The sequence below is a fragment of the Vigna umbellata genome, chromosome 9 (genome assembly GCF_029865625.1).
Source record: "Vigna umbellata cultivar VRB3 chromosome 9, Vumbellata_1.0, whole genome shotgun sequence".
Lineage (NCBI taxonomy): Eukaryota > Viridiplantae > Streptophyta > Magnoliopsida > Fabales > Fabaceae > Vigna > Vigna umbellata.
Genome location: NC_142173.1, coordinates 12,237,867 through 12,256,604, shown reverse-complemented (window position 1 = coordinate 12,256,604; position 18,738 = coordinate 12,237,867). Strand labels below are relative to the sequence as shown.

Below are 18,738 nucleotides of genomic sequence, written 5' to 3'. Positions count from 1 at the left end.
AACTTACAATTTTTTCAGAAATCTCTCGTGCTGTGTCGGAAGAGTAGGTGCCCGATGGTCGCATACGGGCCAACTTCCATTTCTCATGTCTAGACGGTGGAGAAGGAGGCTGAGGAGGGCTACCACTCTGAGATGGTGGTATAGCATCTGCCTTTTGCTTGAGGATTTTCTCCTCAAGCTTCCTATACCCACCACGAGATAATAGGTGGGGGTTTTTGTTCTTAGCACTTGTTCCTTGTGCTTTGCTTCTAATTGCCTGTCACATACACATTAATTAATCAGTTCATATGATATATATTTGTTAATGAGGAATTGAATAATATGAACTACACTAACCTGCCATTCCTCTGACATCCGACTCTCTTTAAAAAGCCGCCAAGTCTCCTCATCAATGGACTTATATGAACTGCATGGACTTTTATGTTTAAGGTGTCCAAAGATGTACCTTGATGTCAACTTGCTTTTAAAGTTTCTGAAATTTTCTGCAACAGTTGACAAACACTTATTTCTAAGTGTTGGGACATTTGGAATGTCAAATGTCATCTGAAAAAAACATAATAAAGTTGTATTAGTACAAAATTATCAATATAAACAAATTTTAATTCAAATGCTATTAACTAACTTACCAATATATCTTGCCAAATAATGTTCCGATCACCCTCGGACACATGATCAAAAGATGGAATGAGAATGCTAATCCTATCACGTGCCACTACTCCAAGGTATGATCGGAAGTCATCTGCATGGGGGCCAGTTGCCACACCCGTGGTGACATTCACATTCACCGGAGTTCTTTCACCACTATTTTTTCTGATTAATAATTGTTTCATCCTAGTGGGTCCTCTAGTGGATCTGGTTGGGGGAGCCTCATCCCCTGAAGAATGTGGATGATCAGCCATATATCTGTCAAAATAAATAACAACATTAAATTTTCTTTCAAGACTTATGTAATATCATATAAATTAACAAAACATGTAATAATACAGAAATTGAAAATTCATACATAAAGATATGGATTCATCATATGTATATTCCCTCATCATGATCTGACCGAATTGCATGTACATCATCGTCAACTACAGATTGGTCATCCAAATTTGTTGTAGTTTGAAATGAATGGTTGTCAGCAATATCAATATTAATCAGATTGTCTTCGTTAACTTCAATTTGTTTTTTGCCTTGAAGAGCAACATACCAATGGTCAGACGTAGGATCTTTGACATAAAAAACTTGAGATGCTTGATGTACCATGATAAACGGTTCGTCTCGATAACCCACCTTGCGAAAATCAACCAGTGTCATACCCGAGTCATCTACTTTCACACCACTCTTATTGTCAAACCACTTACACTTGAACAATGGAACAGAAAACTTGGTGTAATCAACCTCCCATATCTCTTCTATTATACCATAATATCTCATTGATCCAAGTACAGGAGATTGATCTTTTGATGTGGAAAATTGAAGTGACTCAGCTTCTAAACTGACTCCACTATTTTGTACTGTGCTTTTATCATCCAAAGTCTTCGTATAGAATGTGCAATTATTGACTTCATAACCTGTACAACACACGACATCAAACTTCAAACCATTTGCAAGCCACAATAAAGTTTCAGAAGAATGTGGCTCTTTGTCAATTTCAGATTTGAACCAAGACATAAATGTTTTGTTATGCTCCATCAATTGCCATTTCTCTGATTGTCTTGGATTTTTATTCTTAACAATGGCTTTGTGTGCCTCCAAAAAAGGGATCACCTCATCTGTGTTGTTCAATATATAAAGATGCGCTTGCAACAATTCTTCGCGATCTTTTGTCACCACATTGACACCTCGGATGCTTTTACTTGTAGAAAATTTATTCAACCATGCTGTGCGAGGAACTCCTATTGGATTCGTTGATGTCATGTAATCTGAACAAAACTCGATACTTTCTTCAGCAATATACCTTTCAATCATCGAACCTTCAGGACGATATGGATTTTTAACGTACCCTTTCAAAATCTTCATATAACGCTCAATAGGATACATCCATCTTAAGTATACCGGTCCGCACAACTTGATTTCTCTAACCAAATGAACAAGTAAATGTACCATGATGTCAAAAAAAGATGGAGGGAAAAACATCTCTAGTTGACACAAGATGATAACAATCTCGCCTTGAAGTTCATCTAACTTTGTAGGATCGATGGCTTTACTACATATTGACGAGAAAAATGAACACAACCTGTTTATGGTGTGCCTAACATTTTTGGGCAAAATTCCACGAATAGCCACCGGTAACAACTGTTGCATTAAGACGTGACAATCGTGAGACTTCATGCCAACAAGCTTTAAGTCCTGCATTGACACTAAACTCTTCATATTTGAAGAGTATCCTTGTGGTACTTTGATACTCTTTAAACATACACAAAAACTTATCTTCTCTTGTCTAGACATTGTGTAACATGCAGGGGGCAAATAAGTACGTTTACCAATCTCCTTGGGTGCCAACTCTTCTCGGATATTCATGTCAACCAAATCCAAACGAGCATTCACTCCATCTTTTGTCTTTCCCTGAATGTTGAGTAATGTACCAATCAAGCTATCACACACATTCTTTTCTACATGCATCACATCTATGCAATGTCGAACATCTAACTTTGACCAATATGGAAGATCAAAGAATATTGATTTCTTCTTCCAAGGGGTCGTTACAGATGACTTCTTCGATGTTTTCCCAAATACATGATGTATTTTATTAACTTTTTCAAGAACTTGAAGGCCAGTAAGTGGATTTGGTGCTTCGTCCCTCTCTTGATCTCCATTGAATGCTTTTTTTAACCTTCGATATGGATGATTACGTTTTAGAAATCTCCGATGACGCAGATACACCGTCTTTCTTCCATGTTTCAATTGATGAGCTGCAGTGTTTTCTTCACATATAGGACACGCTTTATGACCCTTGACACTGTATCCTGACAAATTACCATAAGCAGGAAAGTCATTAATGGTGCAAAATAACATTGCACGCATCATAAAAGTCTCTGAAGCGAATGCATCAAATATTTCAACCCCATCAACCCACAAAACCTTCAAGTCTTCAACTAGTGGGCTTAGATAAACATCTATGTCATTTCCAGGCTGCTTTGGACCAGATATCATCATAGACAACATCATGTACTTCCTCTTCATGCACAATGCAGGAGATAAGTTGTAAATTATCAATATAACTGGCCAACAACTGTGATTGGTACTTAGATTACCAAATGGGTTCATTCCATCAGTGGCTAAACCAAGCCTAACATTTCTACACTCTTTACCAAATTCGGGGAATTGTCGATCAATATTTTTCCATTGCTTTGAATCAGCTGGATGACGAAGCAGCCCATCAATTTTTCTCTCATCTGCATGCCATCTAAGATTTTTAGCATCTTTGGGATTCGCAAACAAACGCTTAAGTCTGGGCACTATTGGAAGGTACCAAACTACTTTCAAAGCAGATCCATTTTTTTCTATCTGACCATTATCTTCACTATTGTTTTTTGACTTGTATCGTGATAAGCCACATTTTGGACACTTTGTCAAAAATTCAAACTCTTTCCTATACAAAATGCAGTCATTGGGACAAGCATGTATCCTTTTATACTCCATACCCATTGGACAAAGAATTTTCTTCGCATCATAATTACGAGTGGGCAATGTATTTCCATCTGGCAACATTTCATTCAACAACGTCAACAGTTCTGTAAAACTCTTATCAGTCCATCCATTGCTCGCCTTCAAATTCATGAGCCTTAACACCGCTGACAAACGTGTGAACTTAGTTGAACCGACATACAAAGGTGTTTCTGCATCAGTCGACATCGTCTCATACACATGAGCTTTGGCAAAATTTTCTGCTCCAACATCGCGGATCATGTCCTCCAATTTGTCTTCATCCGGTCGATCTTCTTCCATGGTGGAATCAGTAACATTTACACTTTGAGAGTCAGTGGGAAAATCCATTTCTTCGCCGTGCCAGATCCATGTTGTATAGCATCTTAGAAAACCATCACATATAAGATGTTCTCTAATTTGAGTTGCGTTCAACTTTCTCCCATTCAAACAGTTCACACAAGGACATCTAAACTTCACTTCATCATCAGTTCTCCCCTCATTACGTTGCGCAAATTGTATAAATTCCTCTACACCTCTCTCGTACTCAGCACTAATACGTGGTAAATTAATCCAATTTCGATCCATATTCCTAAATATTACATAAAACGATAAGCTACTAAAAATCAAACTTGCAATTTCATACATATCATTGAAACTTAGTGAATAATATTCTAAACCCTAAATAATACAAGAACTACAACACACATTACCAAAACTATAGCAAAAACCATACCATACATTACCAAAACTATAACAATTTCATGCATTATCAAAATTAAAGCAAAAATTATACCATACATTACCAAAACTATAGAAACTTTATACATTACCAAAACTATAGCATTATCCAAAAACTAATGAAGAAATCACGTTAAAAATGCAAAAGGGCATAAATACCTGGAAGAGGAACGGCGGAAACGCTTGGTGCAAAGTCGCAGCGGAGAGGGAATGACGAGTTTCAAACGATTTTGATCGGCTAAAACTGTTTCAAACGCGACACAAATGAGAAAGGACCGAATAATTTCAAGTTTAAACGGTGCAAAAACGCGTACCTGAGATGATGGCTGTCGCAGGAGAAGAAAAACGCGAAAACCAGCGCTGCGCGATGAAGAAGACGACACTGTTCCAACGTTTTGTTTTTTAACTCTGACTGGGGAATCTACCGCGGTTATATGCCGCGGTTTAACCCCCAACCGCGGCATATACTAATTTAAAAAATTATCAGAAATGGCATTTTTGAAATTATTTTCAAACTATATGCCGCGGTTCAGCGGGCAACCGCGGTATATACCTCGAAATATTTCAAATAAACATTAAATTAATTTCAGATAGGTGAATATGCCGCGGTTGCTCGTAGAACCGCGGTATATACCCCTGAAACGTGTTCAACACAACTGTCTCCCCAACTGCCTCTCAGAGAATTTGTAAAGTTACAGGGGGTATATGCCGCGGTTCTCTGGGGAACCGCGGCATATACCCCCTGTAACTTCTGAAATTCTCTGACTGGCAGAGAAGTTGAGACGTTACAGGGGTATATGCCGCGGTTCCCCAGAGAACCGCGGCATATACCCCCTGTAACTTTACAAATTCTCTGACCCAGTCAGCACCTGCAATAAATTGGCAGGGTATATGCCGCGGTTGTGCAGAGAACCGCGGCATATACTCTGTTATTTAATTTTTTATTCATACGTGGCGTCAAAGGCAATGGTTGACTGGGGTATATGCCGCGGTTTGGAGTAGAACCGCGGCATATATGTTCGTTTTATTTACAAAACTGCCACCGCGCACCATTATGCTGCGGTTTTCGTTGAACCGTGGCATAATGTGCGCTGTTAAAACCCGATTTTTTACTAGTGATGTAGCTTAATAAAGAAGTTTGATGTGGAAGAACAACTTGAGTAGAGCTCGGCCTACATAGTGGAGAGGTTGATCTATATAGTAAAGAATCTACACAGTGAGGAGGTCAACCTGCATAGTGAAGAGTTCATCCTGCAGAGTGAGGAGCTCGGCCTAAATAGTGAGAAGGTTGATCTGCACAATGAGGAGATCGGTCTGCATAATGTGGAGCTCAACCTGTATAATGGGGAGGCCAGTTTGCACAGTGGGGAGGTCGATTTGCATAGTGGAGAACTCAATCTGCATAGTGAGAAGCTTAGCTTGCACAATGAGAAGCATGACCTCCATAGTAAGGAGGTCAATTTGTATAGTGAGGAGGTCCGTCTGTATAGTGAGGAGGTCGGTTTGCACAATGGGAAGTTTGGCCTGCATAATGGGATGGTCGGTCTACACTGTGAAGGTCGACCACCCCACTTTGCATACCGAGGTAGCCACTGTGCAGGCCGAGCTCCCATTGTACTAATTGATCTCTCCACTTGCATGTCAACCTCCTTAGTGTGGAGACAAAGCTCCCTAGTGTGTAGACCGATCTCCCCAATGTGCAGGTCAAGCTTCCCATTATGCAAGTCGAGCTTCCCAATATGCAGACCAACCTACCCATTATGCAGACTGACCTTCTCACTATAGATCAACCTCCCCAATATGCAGGTCGAGCTCTGCTATAGTACTTGCTTCCACATCAGACTTCTTTATTAAGTCGCGTCATTTAAAAAATTCAAACAAGCATGGCCAGTCAATATATTTTTAATGTCGTTCAGCTAATTTAACGACAAGGGATGCATTGTTTCAATTCTTTTAAAATTAGAGACCCAATTGAGATAAAAATAAATTGAGGGACCAATATGCAACTTTCAACCTAAAATGGGGACCCTTAGAATTATTTAACCTAAAATAATAAAACAGAGAAAGAAATAGAATTGAAAAGATAAAAAGAGATAAAAATAATAATAAAGAAAATAGGTTCATTCCACTGTCTTGTTTAAAAAATAATTCATTATTGATTATCTAAATATTATTGTTTAATTAAGTATTATCTTTTATTTTTAAATTAATCAATGTAAATTATCATTTAATTTGTTGGCGATTTTACTATTAACCAAAATATATTCTAAATTAAAAGCAAGAACTTTTTAAATTAATCATAGTAAATTTAACCAAAGTATATTCTTAATTAAATATTATTAAGTCTAATTGTGTCTATTCTCTTACCAATTTTATCAAGTATAAAACATATTAACCAAAATACATTATTGATTAATTACTGTTAATTTTTTTACCTTTAATCACTATTAACCAGGGTACATTCTCAATTAAAAATAAGAAATTTTTAGATTAGTCACAGTAAATTTCACAAAATATATTCTCAATTAAATAATTAAATATTATTATAGTTAATCATGTATATTGTTTTATCACTTTATCAAGTAAAAAACTAATGAACCAAAACAAATTTTTGATTAATTATTTTTATAGGTTTCACCTTTAATCAAAGTATATTATCAATTTTGGCAAAAAAAAAAAAAATCATTCAATCACATGAAAGTTTATAATTTTTATCAAAGTGCATTCTCAATTAAGAAATTACAGCAAAATCTAGCCTAGAGGCTTAACACTCTATGAAATGTAGAAATAACATAAAAAAAAAGATAGGGTGGAGAACGTGAGAGAGAACAAAATTAGCACCCCGTCCCAAAGAGTTCCTAAGCCATCCAAAGGTGTTTCCCTAAGTCCCTTTCTTTAGAAATTGTACTAAGCTTTATTTCAAGTTTTTCATTGTTGTAATATTCTTTCTAATAATGTAATTTCATCAAATTATCTTCTAACTAATCTGATATCTTTTAGATATATTTGGTTGTTATAGAGATTTAAAAAATATTTAAGAAGATCTTGTCAAATTTAAAAAGATTCGGTAGTTATTATCTTCTGATATTTAAAAATATCAAATAAAATATCTAAAGATATATTTGTCCAAAATTATCTTTTATCATAAATATTTTTGAATTATTAAAGTCCTGTTATGGGAAAAAGATAGAGAAAACGGCTAAGTCCAACTTTTGTTTCATATTCCTCTTCTTAGCTTAACCATTTATGGGTTTCGAAGTGGACTTTTAATTAGGGTTGACCCAATTACAACCTAAGAGCCTATAGGCAGGATTTGTGATGATGATTTTAATATTTACTCTTGGTCGGTTTGGTGACTAAGAGAATGCATTGACAGGACGATTAATTATACCGTACATTAAATATAAATTTACTTTGATTAAAATTGTTCTTTTGAAAATTTACTATGATTGGTGTGCTTTCAAGCACTACAAGAAAATATTTAAGTAACAATCAATTTCGAAATAAAAATAATTGGTCACTAGTAATTAATTTAGGTACTAATTTATAAACTAAAAATTATTATTATTTAGTATCTATTATTAATAAAAGAATTATAATTACTTTATGAATTAGATTCTAAATTAGTCATTAACATTAATTATAATTACTAATATTCCAATAAAATTTAATTTATAAATTGACATTCAAATTAGTCAATAACCAATTATTTTTTATCTTTAAAATTAGTTACTTTAAAGATTATTGTGAAATGTGAATCTAAATTATATGAAGATGTGATAATACATACCCATGCCTAACTTTTATATAAAAAAGAAAAACTAATATAATATTGTCTTTTTATTTAAAAAGTTATAATCATGTCCTTTCGATACCGGTTAAACGTAAAATGATGAAGTTTGTGTACTTTTTGCTAATGACAGGAATAAATTAAATAGTGTGTTGAATTTGTTTTGTTCATGACAGGAAGTACAGTTGAAGATAAATTGCTCTTAAAGTCACATCCTTTCTGTTTTCGTGATTATCTAAAAGAGGGTGAGCCATTTGCTTCAAATTTTTCGCTTCGTTAAAGTTGTTGCCTCTATCTATTATCCTATCCTAGATTAAACTAGTATCAACTCCTTTGCAGAAACCAACACAAGAACAAAGGAAAGAAAGATCATTTGGCACATTGTTTCAAAAGATGAAAGCAGCAGTGGTTGCACATCAACTTGGCAACCTAATTTCCAACAGAAGCATTTTGGAGGATCTCAAAAATAATCTCCAGACTTTGCAAGATCAAAGGCAAAAAGTGCAAGAAAATCTTATTTGGGAAGATGAAGAATTCCAGACTCAAAGTGACTGGCTCAAAAGAGTGGATGAGATTCTTGGACAAGGGGATAAATTATTGAACTCCTATGAAGGCAGTACTTGCACAAATATTTTGTTGCGGTACAAGGTTGGTAAACAATCAAGAAAGATGCAACCAGAGATTTCAGTATTAATTAATAAAGGAGAATCTCATGTATCAGCGAAAACACGAAAACATGAAAGACCAGCGTCAAGAGATGAAACGATAGCAGATATTATGGATGCCCTAAGGAACCCTGATATCCAAGCAGTTGGAGTATGGGGGCTGGGTGGTTTAGGCACAACCTCATTAGCCGAAAACATTAGAGAGAAAACAAAAGAACAGAATTTGTTTGATGCAATGGTTTTCATAACTGTAACTGATAAGCCAAATCAGGAGCAAGTGCAAAGTATTCTTGACATCAGGAAATTTGAAATTTATACAATATTTGGAGGATGCCTCTAAGCTTAATAAAGTGTTTCAATTAGAAGAATTACAAAAAGAAGAGGCTCGGAAGCTGTTTGAGAAGAAGGTTGGAAGTTTTGATGAAGATCAAAGTTCCATTGTAGAAGAAATAGTGAGAAGTTGTGAAGGTTCCATTTCTTTAATTTATGCCCTAGCAAAGGCATTAGAAAATAAGGGCGAAGATGCCTTGATGCAGTTCAAGGAAAATAGTTCACCAGCAAAACTATTGTCCTATTGTTTGGAAGAAAATGAGGAACACAAAGCATTGTTGTATCTTCTTGCTATTAGGGGAAGAAGATTTATTAACAGTTATAGCATGTACATAGACATGTGGACAGGTGTATTCAAAAATCTGGAAACAGCAGATGCTGCAAGAAAAAAGCGTGAGTCACTGATTAGTGATCTGAAGGCCTATGGTCTTGTGGTTGAAAAGGGAAAGGACTGGGTCAAAGTAGATGACTACATATATCATACTGCTTATCGAATGGCCCTACATGATAAAAGAGCTTCAGTGATTTCCACAGAATGGCCACCTGAAGAATTGCTAACAGATCTTCACTTCTGCAACTTAGATCCTGTTGGTGATTTGAAACTTCCCGCAACGTTGCAATGTCCAAACTTGAAACATCTTCTGATAAGTAGGGAAAATTCCACAATAGATGTTCCAGATTCATTTTTTGAGGAGACTAAACTTCTGAAAGTGCTAGATTTTGTTTCCTTTTATTGCCCAAAGCTGCCTCTTAGTTTTGTTGTTTTAAAGGACCTTGAAGCATTATCCATGTATCATTGTCGATTGGGAGACATTAAAGAAGTTTGTGAGCTCACAAATCTACGAATGCTAGGCCTGCTTGAAAGTAGTATCCAACAATTGCCTGCGCAAATTGTAAAGCTTCAGAAGTTGCTATTCTTGGATTTAAGAGACACAAATCTCCAAGTGATTCCACCGAATGTCCTGTCCAAATTAACAAGCTTGGAAGAATTATATTTGAGAAACTCCTTCTGTAATTGGGAGATTGAAACGTCTACCAGTGAAATCAAGAATGCAAGCTTGAAAGAGCTTACAGACTTGGAACACTTGGCATACATAGAAGACATGTATGTTCCTGATCCGCAGGCATGGGCTGTGGACTTGTTCTTTGGAAACCTAAGATCATATACAATTTGCATTGGTAAAGGGTGGGACCGAGCATATTATGATGATCATGAATTGAAGCAATTGAAACTGAAGCTGAACAGGAGGTTTCAGTCAGAGAATGGAATAAAAAAGATGCTGAAAGAAGTTCAGGTTTTGTACTTGGATACACTGAATGGTGTCCAGAATGTTGTTAATGATATGGAGTGCGATGGGTTTCCACAATTGCAGTCTCTTTTCATTCAACACAATGCTGAAGTCAAATTCATAGCCACAGGGTCAGGCAACGATCCTCTTGATACTTTCCCGAACTTGGAGTCACGGTCTCTCACCATTCTGAGAAATTTGGAGTACATATACCATGGTGATTCCTTAACTGAGAAATCTTTCTTCAAACTGAGAGTCATCAAAATAGAGAAATGCAATGCAATGCGATGTCTCTTCTCAGTATCCATGCTCAATGGTATTCCTCATCTTGCTACTTTGGAAGTTTCACAGTGCACATCCATAAAGGCAATTGTGCTATTTGAAGGTGCAGAGAATCGTCCCATAGAATTTCCTGAATTATGCTCTCTAACCTTACAAGGACTCCCAGCATTAATCAGTTTCTGCTCAACTGAAGGATCCTCTTCTGCTACACTTTTCCATGACAAGGTATTAAAATATTTCCAGCACCGATAAGGCATTAAAGCATTAAACATGTCTAACTTGTAGAACAATTACTGCATGCATCCTATTAAAGTATAATGCAATTTCTAGAAGAATGTAGAAGCTCCTTAGATAGAGGAATTGAAATGTAATATAAATTCTAGAATGTTGTAGAAAATCCTAAGATAAGAAGAAATAATCAAGAAAATTCTACATAGGAAGCCTAGAACTTTCTACATAAGTTCTAGCTAGAATTTTCTAGAATAGTCATGAAAGAGAGAAGAGGTCTATAAATACCCATGTGTACTATCATTTGAGGTAAGAAGTAGCCAACATCTACCATTTGTAAGAAGCCAACATCTACTACAACTAAAGACAACTACTATCTCTACATTCAACTATCTCTACATTTTCTCTATAATCAACTATTCCTTTCACAACCTTCAAATACTAACAGTGGTACCAAAGCTACGTTCGGTCATCTACTGGGCGTAGATAAAATTTTCAAGTACCTCAAACAAAACTATAACTCATTCTACTACTCCCAAATATATTCTCAACAATGGCTACTACTAATCAAACATCATCAATTCCAGTACCTATTTTCAAAGGAGAAAATTATGATTTTTGGAGTGTCAAAATGAAGACTTTCTTCCGCTCTCAAGATTTATGGGATATCATAGAAGAGGGTTTCACTATTCCAGAAGACACATCTACTCTTACTGCAGCTCAAAAGAAGGAGTTGAAAGAAAACAAGCAGAAGGATTCAAGGGCTTTATTTGTTCTTCAACAAGTAGTTGATGACACAATTTTTCCAAGGATAATTGGTGCCACAAGTGCAAAACAAGCTTGGAAAACAATACAAGAGGAGTTTCAAGGAAGTGACGAGGTACGCAATATTAAACTTCATTCTTTAAGACGAGAGTTTGAATTATTAAGAATGAAAGAATCTGAGACCATTAAAGACTACTATTCTAGAATAAAAGAAATAGTTAGTCAGATGAGAGCCTATGGGAAAAATATTCTTGACAAAAAGATCGTTGAGAAAATTTTAATTTCTATTCCCCAAAAGTATGATGCAATCGCAACCGCGATTGAACAAACAAAAGATTTGGCTACATTGTCAGTCACACAACTACTGGGCTCTCTTGAAGCTTATGAACAAAGATTGAAAAGGCATGAAGAAGACTCGGTTGAAAATGCCTTTCAATCAAAACTAAAATTACGGTCTCAGAATAAAGAATATGAAGGAAATAAAAGTAGAGAAGAAATTTCTAGAAATAAAGAAAATCCTAGAAGCTTCTCTAAGACTCGTCAAGAAAAATATCCTCCATGTGGCATATGTAAAAAGACAAGTCACTTGGAAAAAGATTGTTGGCATCATGGAAAACCTCAATGTCACTATTGCAAGAAATTTGGTCACATAGAAAAGTATTGTCGTAATAAAAATAAGCATCAAGCAAACTTTGCGGAAGAAGATAATCAAGAGAAACTCTTATTCTACGCCAATCAAGAATCTTCTGGTAGAGAAGGAAGTTGGTACTTGGATAGTGGATGCAGTAATCACATGGCAAAAGATCAAAGTATCTTCAAAGACATTGATAAATCTGTCAATGTCAAAGTTCGCCTAGGAAATGGCACCACAGTGGAGTCTCGAGGCAAAGGAACTGTCATGGTGGAGACAAAAAAAGGTACGAAATTCATCAAGGATGTTTTACTAGTTCCAAATCTTAAAGAGAATCTTTTAAGTATTGGCCAAATGATGGAGAATGGATATTCTCTTCATTTTGAGAAAGATACATGCAAAATTTATGACAGTAAAATGATAGAAATTGGCCAAGTAAAAATGGAGAAGAGAAATAGAAGCTTTCCTATAAGCTTCAAACCTGGAACTAATATTGCCATGAAGGTAGAGGTTGATGACTCATGGCTTTGGCATAGGAGATTTGGCCACTTCAACACACATGCCTTAAAGCTTCTATATACGAAAAACATGATGAGAGATCTTCCATGCTTGAAGGAAAATAATGAATCATGTGAAGGATGTCTCCTCGGAAAACAACATCGATTACCATTCTCGACAGACAAAGCATGGAGAGCAAAAGACTTATTGGAGTTGATTCATACCGATGTTTGCGGACCGATGAGAACACCTTCACATCATAACAACAGGTATTTCATCCTCTTCATCGATGACTTCTCTAGAATGACATGGGTCTATTTCTTAAAGGCAAAGTCAGAAGTTTTTGGAGTATTCAAGAAATTCAAGGCCCTTGTTGAGAAGCAAAGTGGAAAACAGCTAAAAGTACTTAGAAGTGATCGTGGCAAGGAGTACACATCTCACGAGTTTGACAAATTCTGTGAAGATGAAGGCATAGAGCGACAACTTACAGTCGCATATACTCCACAACAAAATGGCGTGTCAGAGAGAAAGAATCGCACAGTTATGGAGATGGCAAGATCAATGCTGAAAGAGAAAAGTATGCCTAACACTTTTTGGGCTGAAGCAGTCTACACTGCAGTTTATATTCTAAACAGATGTCCAACTAAAGCAGTCCAAGACAAGACTCCTATTGAAGCTTGGAGTGGGAGAAAGCCATCAGCTAAACACCTACGAGTATTTGGGTCTATTTGCTACATACATTTTCCTGATCAAAGGAGGCACAAGCTTGAAGACAAAAGTATACGAGGAATATTCTTGGGATATAGCACACAATCAAAAGGCTATCGAGTCTACAACCTACAAACGAAAAAGCTCATCATCAGTCGAGATGTTGAAGTTGATGAAAATGCTTCTTGGAATTGGGAAGAAGAAAAAGTTGTTAAAAGCAACATTCTACTTCCAGTGCAACAATCTCAAGAAGAAACTCAAGAAGAGGAAGAAAATTCAGGTACGCTTTCTCCACCTCCACAACAAGATTCTTCACCTGAATCTAGTCCAAGAAGAGTAAAATCTTTGGTAGACATATATGAAACTTGCAATATGGCCATGATTGAGCCTAACTGTTATGAAGAAGCATCAAAGCAAGAAGTATGGGTCAAGGCTATGGAAGAAGAGATTAAAATGATTGAGAAGAATAACACTTGGGAACTCGTAAATTGCCCTCATGGAAAAGACATCATTGGAGTCAAATGGATATATAAAACAAAGCTCAATCCTGATGGAACTATACAAAAGCATAAAGCAAGATTGGTTGCCAAAGGCTACTCACAGCAACCAGGAATAGACTACAATGAGACATTTGCTCCAATTGCTCGCTTAGATACAATTAGAGTTTTAATAGCTCTTGCAGCACAAAAAGGATGGAACATCTATCAACTGGATGTCAAGTCAGCCTTTCTAAATGGGGTGCTCGAAGAAGAGATTTATGTTGAACAACCACAGGGCTTCATCAACGAAGGCAATGAAGGCAAAGTACTAAGACTTAAAAAAGCATTATATGGCCTGAAGCAAGCTCCTCGAGCATGGTATAGCAAGATTGATAAATACTTCATCGATCAAGGATTCAGGAGGAGCAAGAGTGAGCCAACACTATATATTAAGGCACAAGGTCAGTACCATCTCATTGTCTCTATATATGTCGATGATCTTATCTATACAGGAAACAATATAGAGATGATGATAGAATTTAAAGAAGACATGATGAAGACATTTGAAATGACCGACCTTGGCTTGATGAACTATTTCCTCGGTATAGAGGTGAAACAAGAAAAGGAAGGTATATTTATCTCTCAAAAGAAATATATTGAAGCTCTATTAAAGAAGTTCAAGATGAATGGTTGTAAACCTGTCACTACTCCACTTGTGGTAAACGAGAAGCTACAGAAAGATGATGGAGCACAAGAGGCAGATGCATCACGCTACAGGAGTTTAATTGGAAGTCTCCTGTATCTCACAGCCACACGACCAGACATTATGTATGCTACAAGTCTTCTATCAAGATTCATGCAAAACCCAAGTCAGATTCATTATGGAGTAGGAAAAAGAATTTTAAGATATCTACAAGGCACAAAGGAGTTTGGTATATGGTACAAAACCGTGACTAACTCAAGGATGATTGGCTACACAGATAGTGATTGGGCAGGATCAGTGGACGACATGAAGAGTACGTCAGGATATGCTTTCTCACTAGGATCGGGTATTTTATCTTGGGCATCAAAGAAGCAAGCAACCGTGGCACAATCAACAACAGAAGCAGAGTATGTAGCAGCTGCTGAAACCACAAGTCAAACAATATGGCTACGAAGAATACTTGAAGAAATGGGTGAACCACAAGTTGGACCAACTATTATCTATTGCGACAACAAATCGGCAATAGCAATAGCAAAAAATCCAGTCCATCATCAAAGAACAAAACACATAGCCATTAAATATCACTTCATTCGAGATGAAGAGACAACTAAACAAATACGACTCGAGTACTGCCCAACAGAAGACCAAATTGCAGATATATTTACAAAGGCATTACCAAGACCAAGATTTGAACTACTGCGCATAATGCTTGGAGTTACCGAATTTGCATTAAGGAGGAGTATTAAAGTATAATGCAATTTCTAGAAGAATGTAGAAGCTCCTTAGATAGAGGAATTGAAATGTAATATAAATTCTAGAATGTTGTAGAAAATCCTAAGATAAGAAGAAATAATCAAGAAAATTCTACATAGGAAGCCTAGAACTTTCTACATAAGTTCTAGCTAGAATTTTCTAGAATAGTCATGAAAGAGAGAAGAGGTCTATAAATACCCATGTGTACTATCATTTGAGGTAAGAAGTAGCCAACATCTACCATTTGTAAGAAGCCAACATCTACTACAACTAAAGACAACTACTATCTCTACATTCAACTATCTCTACATTTTCTTTATAATCAACTATTCCTTTCACAACCTTAAAATACTAACAGATCTGCTTAGCTATCCAACCTGAGATGGTTGCAGCAACAAAAGGAATACCATGACAATGATAAGCAACAAAGTTAATGTTTTCCTCAGTGATTTTATCTTGTTTTTCCAAACACTTCTTCACAAAGTTCTTCAATTTTTCATCATCCCAAGGCTTAAGATGAATCAAATTCTCTTCACGCACCAATTTTGTAGTCACTTCCTTTTGTCTGCTGGTGACAATGACAGCACCACCAGTTTCTTTGGGCAAGGCTTGGGAAAAGAGTTCTTTGCTCGTATCACCACCATCTTGATCAACACAGAACAAATTATTAAACCAATCGTTGCAATGCCACACAGCATCCAACACAATCAAGTACTTCTTCTGATCCAAGAGTTTATCATGAAGATTTTTCACCAGCCACTTATCTTCACCAATCGTTCCTCCGCCAATAGATCAGGATCATCACCCAAAAGTGCCAACATCTCCTTAACAATCCTAATATCCATTTCTTCTTTTGATTGCAAGTCGTACAAACACACCCATATGGGCTTCTTGTACTTGTCTTTGACTCGTGAATCTCTCAGAACCATTTTGGCAAGAGTGGTCTTTCCCTTGCCACACATTCCATGAACACCAATGGCCTTGAACCCATTATTGGATTCAAGCCATGTCACAATCTTTTCCATTTCTCCATCGAATACTGAAAGGTCTGGTGCATCATTTCCTGTGGGGTACCTGCATGAAGAGAACAAGGGGAAGGTTGAGTATTCATTAATATTATTTTTGGAGTTCCTCACGTCATGGAGATTCTTCTTGATACTTTTCAACACGTGATAGAGTTATTATGGTCGTTCGTCATCATCTGATTGTTGCCGCTCGCCGTTCGTCCTCATCTGGTTATTGCCGCTCGTCTTATCGCTCGACAGGTACGATCGTCATCGTGCCTGTCGATCGTTCCGCTCGACAGGAACGCTCGTCATCGTGACTGTCGCTCTCAATGATCGACAGGAACGCTCGTCCTCGTGACTGTCGCTCACGCTGCTCGACAGGAACGCTCGTCCTCGTGACTGTCGCTCACACTGCTCGACAGGAACGCTCGTCCGAGTGCCTGTCGCTCACACGCTCGTCCTTTGCTCTGTCGTTCGTTTTTTGTTTTCGTTTGACTTCTTTGTATTGATCGTTCCCTTTTAGGACGTTCGGTCTAGGAAGCCTTTCTTTTCTTTTCTTCGTGTATATATATTCCTTTACCTTGTTGTATTTTCTAATTTCAATTTTCCTCAATACAAATTCTTTTCTTCTTTGTTCTCTGGTTCTCTTTCTCCCTTTTCTCTGTTTTCTTACATGGTATCAGTAGACAAATACTTTTCTCATGGCTTTCTCCAATTCTACCACTGATTATCTTTCCAACCCTGCCAACCCTCTGTTTCTGCATCCCGGTGAGAATCCCGCTCTTATTCTTGTTACTCCTCTTCTTTCTGACAACAACTATCAACAATGGCGCCATGATATGCTCGTTGCTCTGGAAACCAAGAATAAAGAAAAATTCGTTCTTGGCACTATTCCTTGCCCTGCTGCTGATGATATTCTTCACGAAGCCTGGAAACGTTGTAACAAGATGGTGATTTCATGGCTGACACGATCCATGACGCTCCCTATTAAACAATCTGTTATGTGGATGGAATCTGCCTATGAAATCTGGATTGATCTTCTTCAACGCTTTTCTCATGGTGACAAGTTTCGTATTGCTGATCTTCAAGAAGCCATTCATTCTTGCAAACAAGGTGATTCCACTGTATCTCAGTATTATACTCGTCTTCAAATAATTTGGAAAGAGCTTTCTCTATATCAAACCATTCTTGTATGTACCTGCCATTCTCCTGGCAATTGTGGATTGTTAATCAAGATTCAACAAGATCGTAATGATGATTCTGTAATCAAGTTTCTCCGTGGGTTAAATGATGAATTCTCTTCTGTACGTTCTCAAATCATGCTAATGGAACCCATGCCAAATCTTACCAAAACCTTTTCTTTGATTCTTCAACAAGAACGTGAATTTCATAATTCGTCTTCACAAACTCCACAAGATTCTATGGCCAATTTCAATTCTTACGATCCTCAACACAAACCTTATAAAACTGATCGTTCTGGTACTTTTTCTGGTCGTGGACGAGGACGTAATATTAAATTTGGTGGTCGTTCTAAGTACTGTGATCATTGCAAAAGAACTAATCATACTTCTGATAATTGCTGGTTCAAATATGGTCTTCCTCAAGGTTATAAACCCGTCATCAAACCTCATTTAGCTATCTCCAATTCTTCTGCCAACATGACTAATGGTGATTCACACACCCCTACTGATACTTCTACTGATGATTCTTCTGCTGATAAAACTCAACCTCAATACACTTTTTCTCAAGATCAGTATAACGCCATTCTTGGTTTATTGAAACAATCTCAATCTCCTACTACTAAGGAGGCCAGTGTTAATCAATGCACTCCACAATCATCAGGTTCTTTTTCTTCATTTAATATTTCTTCTTGGATTATAGATAGTGGCGCTACTGATCATATATGTTCTTCTAAATTTCTTTTTCATTCCTTACATCCCATTACTCCTATTTCCATACGTTTACCAAATCACAGTTTTGTTACTGCTGAATTTTCTGGCACTGTTATTTTAGGCAATTTGATTTTACATAATACTCTTTTTGTTCCTAACTTCTCTGTTCATCTTATTTCTATTTCAAAATTATTACATTCAAATAATTTCTTCATTGTTTTTCATCAAGATAACTGTCTCATTGTGCAGATGGATACTTACCAGATGATTGGAGTAGCTAAGAAATACAAGGGCCTTTTTTATCTTCTTAGTAATAATGTCACAACTACTTCTGAATTGAATAT

The 18,738-nt window shown here is 36.7% G+C and overlaps 1 protein-coding gene and 1 pseudogene across 1 annotated transcript; one reads left to right on the top strand and one right to left on the bottom strand.

Moving 5' to 3' along the window:
* The first annotated feature begins 8,557 nt into the window (after window positions 1-8,557).
* LOC148192561 (disease resistance protein At4g27190-like) lies at window positions 8,558-10,982 on the top strand (annotated as a pseudogene).
* Window positions 10,983-15,846: 4,864 nt separating this feature from the next.
* LOC148192560 (putative disease resistance protein At4g19060) lies at window positions 15,847-16,636 on the bottom strand. Its single transcript, XM_088099233.1, has 3 exons — window positions 16,632-16,636; window positions 16,266-16,569; window positions 15,847-16,215 (listed from the first exon to the last, which is right to left on the bottom strand). The coding sequence occupies exons 1-3, from the start codon at window positions 16,634-16,636 to the stop codon at window positions 15,847-15,849; spliced, it is 678 nt and encodes a 225-aa protein (XP_087955359.1).
* Between the last annotated feature and the right edge of the window lie 2,102 nt (window positions 16,637-18,738).

Excerpts from the sequence above, each read along its gene's own strand:
- LOC148192560 (XM_088099233.1), bottom strand. Across the intron at positions 16,216-16,265 it reads TATTGGCGGAGGAACGATTG|AAGAAGTACTTGATTGTGTT; the intron begins GTGAAGATAAGT and ends CTCTTGGATCAG.